Raw genomic sequence first — 4590 nt, forward strand, 5'->3', positions numbered from 1 at the left:
TGTTGCGCTTCCAGTGCAGATAATCGCATTCCATTAGGAGGCCTGAGTAATTAATAATGAGACTTCAATTTCAATGTCAGTATAAAACGACAAAATCATCACATTTATTTTGTTAGAAGAAAATCTACTCGAAAAAATTAAAAGTAAAAGGTCATTATTTTAGCTAAACTATTTCCAAATTTAAAACGCACCAAACCAATTGAAAGAAATGTAAAAATTTCTATTGTATTAAACCAAGGATAGGTTAAAGCAGCGCAGATCTTTTGAGCTAATAAATCGATGCCATTCATTTTCATTCTACTAACTTATTTTTAGTTTGGCAAAGTGGGAATACCTGCTGAAAACGAACCACATTAGATACCTACCTACCTCCCACACCCGCAAATCCAACTTGGACTAGTCGGCTGGGATGTTGGTTGCCTATGCTACAGTGGTAGGAATCCGAGGGACATTACTTTTACAAGAGACTGTACATAATACTTTATTGGTTTAGAAACAAGTAGCTAAAATAATATATTATAATATCAAAAGTATTGCTTTGAGAATATTCATATGCAATGGCATATTGAAATACAAAAATGGTTTTTTCTTTTATACACCTGATGGCGGCTGCGATGCGAGTTATATCCTAAACAAAGCTCCTTATTTGCTTCTCTAATTTGCATCTACAATCTACAGAAATAATGAGATAATAATAAATGATAATTATTACTACTATACTTATTAGTATGTTGTATTTGGTGCTGCATCACAAGTATTGTGTATTATATGTGTCCTGTACCTTGTAAATTGCATACAGGACTCAGGAGTCATTTAATTTGTTGTACCTATTAGTGGTAATGATTAGCTGCACAGCTTATAAGAAAAATAAGGTAAGTACAATAAGGCTCACCAACCAATTCCGTTCCACAATATGGGAAGAACTGTGACCACAAGAAAGTGTTAAAAGCGTTTTTGTTAATTACGGGTAGGTACAATAATTTAAATTCCAAAATTCCTAACATGTCGTTTTGGCAGCTTGCCATCAGGGAAAACCATATGAATATAAAAATAAATTTATTTCCTATTTGCCTGTTGGAAGAAAGAGTGTTTGTAACGAAGATAAGAACAAGGACCCCAATACTAAGTTGTCACCTTATCAGAAGCACTGCCAGAGTGATCATCAGCAGTATGAATGTCTCGTTGTAGATTGCCAGCTGCAGAGCTAGTTTCAAAATCAGTCTTTAGGTTAAGTTTACTTAATAGCTCATTCAATTTTTCCGCCTTTCTTTCTTCATTCTTCTCTATGACCGCGCAAAGGTGCTCCGTTAACATCTCCTTCCTCTCCATTCTTTGATGCAAAGCAAGTTTGGCATCCAAATACTCCTTCTCGACTCGATAATATCGCTTTCTGCAAAAAAAAGCAATCGTTTTAAAGACGTAAAGGTGACAACACTTACTCTGCCTCCATGTAGTCTAAACTGGCAATTTCGATTTGGTGCCTCAATATTTTAACGTCGCCTGAAAGTAGCATATCCAACTTTTTGAACTCGCTGCGTATCTTTTCCAATTTTTGCGCCTCTTCTTTAGTCTGTTGCGTTCTAACAGCCAACGCTTTCGCCAACAGCTCCTTGCGCTTCTTATTTTGTTCCTCAATGAGTTTTTGGCGTTCTTGAAATTCGTTCAAGTCTAATTTTTTCTCTTGTAATTGCATAAAGTTGTTGGAAATTGGTATCTCCATTTCAGTATCCATTAGAGGTGGATCCACGGCATTATTCGGCGATTGTTCTTCGTTATCGCACTGCGATTCTTGGGGATCAGTGACCACTGTAGTGACATGTTCCGTTTCAGTATCTTTGGCACGTTCTGGTTCAGGACTAGGACATAGTTTAGCACCAACAGGTATTGGATTGACAGCTACAGGTTTTTTCGCTACCTCTGTCGTTTTGTGGTTTATAGATGTTGTGTGTTTCCTTAATGGGTTGTTGTTTAGTGATGCTTTTTTTAAACCTAAACATAAATGACGGGATGAAATAGAGTGGTAGGTATTTATTTAATTCATTAATTTTATTTATTTTAAACTCGCCCTCACAATCTATATTTTTTATAGTTTTATTCTTCAATATTTTGGGAGCATTATATTTATTTTTTAAGAATCAATCGAAAAAGTTAAATAACGGACCGTTAACCTCTTCCGTTTTAAGTAAGTGCTATCTAGGTATATGTACCTATTATGTACTTGTAAGTAGCACGTTTGGAATAGGAAACGTAGATGGAGTAATAATGTATCACAAGTTGCCGACCTCATCTACCCATCAAGATGTTAAACCGCGACCCTGTTTTGGTTTTCAGTTTGCAAAACACAAATATTTACTAAAGAAAGATCTTTTAAAAATCTCACTTTCCCTATATAATATATTCTGAGGGCCACGAATTACATTTCGTGATTTAGTACATCTAACATTGAGCTATGTGAATTTGCCTCGTTGAGTGTAAAACTGACTTGAGTTTTTATTTCCTGATTTACAAAACTTACCCAACTCCTGCTTTTGAATTTCCCCTCTACGTTTGCTGTTTAAATTTCTTATGTCTTCTTCGCTAAAGCCGGCAAACGAACCGGACATTTTATTGCACTGCAAAGTTTTAATTCACAAATTAAGTTTAAATTGTTTTCATTTACACATCACCGTTTTCATTTTTTACTTTTGCGCATATGAACACACGTGGTCACGGAGGAGGCGGTACTTTTTTCTTTGAAAATTCAAAATATCAAGGTTCAAACACTCGAGTTCCCCCACGAATATTGCATTGTTTTGCACCCATTCATCGTTCATAGATTCCCACAACAAGAATATAATAGTAGAAGGGGATTGCACCCATGATATTATCATGGCGATTAACGGACGAGGACGTGTACACATTTCCTGTTTATAAACTTGGATTTATTTATCCGATTTTTTCACCCATTTGTTTATTTGCATTCGCTTAACATTTGCGATTTTTATTTGGGTTCAAAAAGGCGAAAAAGGGGACAGTGACCCAAATAATATCCATAAAAAGTTATGAATTTGTCCCAAAAAAAATTTGTTCTTAAAAGGCTCTCTGGCTCAAGATGGCGGATACGCAATTTCCTGGGAGAATTTAAGGTATGGCATTGAATATAGTAGGTACATAGCGACCTATAATTACTTATTCAATGGTTATGCTTAGGGCACGGTTTTCTGGGACGCTGATGACGGGATTCTTTTAATTAAAAAGGTATATGCCAAAACGATCTGCAATAACGAGGGATGCCGACAAAGATGACACATTTAAACGCTTCACCCCAACATTTTGCTACATGACCCCTGCAGATGGTACAAATTGTGCAAGAAGTAATCAACGACTGCGATTTTAAGGAATTATATACAGGGTGACAATTTGAAAACTTACCACCCCCCCTATCTTAGTAAATAAACGAGATATTTAAAAAAAATCAAAATCCGTTTCGGTAATTCGGAGGGGGAATCACAATGACATAGTTGGCGACGCACCCCCTCAACCCCCTGCGCCCCAGCCAACCCAACTTTTAAATCTTAAATAGTGACCCCCCATGTGTGATACGTCGTTGGAAAGCTCTGAAAAAATGCTTTCCAACCATACCAAATAGCATTACATTTAGGTTAGTAATTATCGTGCAAATCAAAAAATAAACTAATATGATACATTTGAAATCTGTCGTATTTAAAAACCGGCGAACATAGACGAACTAAGACAGAGAATAATTCAAGAATGTCGAAATATTGCAAAACCAACATTTGAAAAGGTTCGACAAGAGTTTGAGAATAGATTATAACTGGCGATCAAAAATGAGTTGCTGTCGAGTCGGCTTTGGAAGTTCAAGTTAAATACGATTTTCCATGTTTATTTTTTGATTTGCACGATAATTACTAACCTAAATGTAATGCTATTTGGTATGGTTGGAAAGCATTTTTTCAGAGCTTTCCAACGACGTATCACACATGGGGGTCACTATTTAAGATTTAAAAGTTGGGGTGGCTGGGGCGCAGGGGGTTGGAGGGGGTGCGTCGCCAACTATGTCATTGTGATTCCCCCTCCGAATTACCGAAACGGATTTTGATTTTTTCAAATATCTCGTTTATTTACTAAGATATGGGGGGTGGTAAGTTTTCAAATTGTCACCCTGTATGTTACCGGCAAACTGCGAAATCCGGCATTTTGCAAAATGCCTAGGCATTTCGCGAAATGACGAATACAACAGGCAAAGTAAGAAACGGAGCTGCAGTTCGTACTTTGCCTGCCTCTCTATTTCGCGAAATGCCTATAAACATGCAGGCAAAGTGCGAAGGCTTCGTCATTTCCCACAGATTGCGCATACAGCGTTGCCATTGGATGGTAAACGACTCGACGATTGCGATTTAATTTAAGTACTCCATAAATATTCCGTTCGCGTTTAGACTGCATTTCTTCTATGGGTTTTCTGTTGAGTCACGCTTTGGATTTACTGTGGAGAATATATCAAATGGGGGAAGGTACTATAACGCGACGGTTTTACGTTTGGCACAGATGCACGCGCAATCTGTGGAAAATAACCAAGAATTCTCACTTTGC

The 4590-nt window shown here is 37.1% G+C and overlaps 1 protein-coding gene across 3 annotated transcripts; it reads right to left on the reverse strand.

Annotated features, from left to right (window-relative positions):
* Positions 1–473: 473 nt before the first annotated feature.
* On the reverse strand, positions 474–2828 carry LOC116174436 (RAB6-interacting golgin). Of its 3 annotated transcripts, XR_004146131.1 has the most exons (6): positions 2516–2828; positions 1440–1989; positions 1135–1390; positions 893–1071; positions 721–827; positions 474–672 (listed from the first exon to the last, which is right to left on the reverse strand). XR_004146131.1 is itself a non-coding variant. In XM_031492356.1 (4 exons), the coding sequence occupies exons 1-4, from the start codon at positions 2601–2603 to the stop codon at positions 1057–1059; spliced, it is 909 nt and encodes a 302-aa protein (XP_031348216.1). In that variant the 5' UTR covers positions 2604–2828; the 3' UTR covers positions 850–1056. The 3 variants fall into 3 exon arrangements, 1 of the variants encoding a protein (XP_031348216.1); XR_004146130.1 differs by having other exon boundaries at positions 474–827; XM_031492356.1 differs by lacking the exons at positions 474–672; positions 721–827 and having other exon boundaries at positions 850–1071.
* Between the last annotated feature and the right edge of the window lie 1762 nt (positions 2829–4590).

Source organism: Photinus pyralis, unplaced genomic scaffold (genome assembly GCF_008802855.1).
Source record: "Photinus pyralis isolate 1611_PpyrPB1 unplaced genomic scaffold, Ppyr1.3 Ppyr1.4_LG6, whole genome shotgun sequence".
NCBI lineage: Eukaryota > Metazoa > Arthropoda > Insecta > Coleoptera > Lampyridae > Photinus > Photinus pyralis.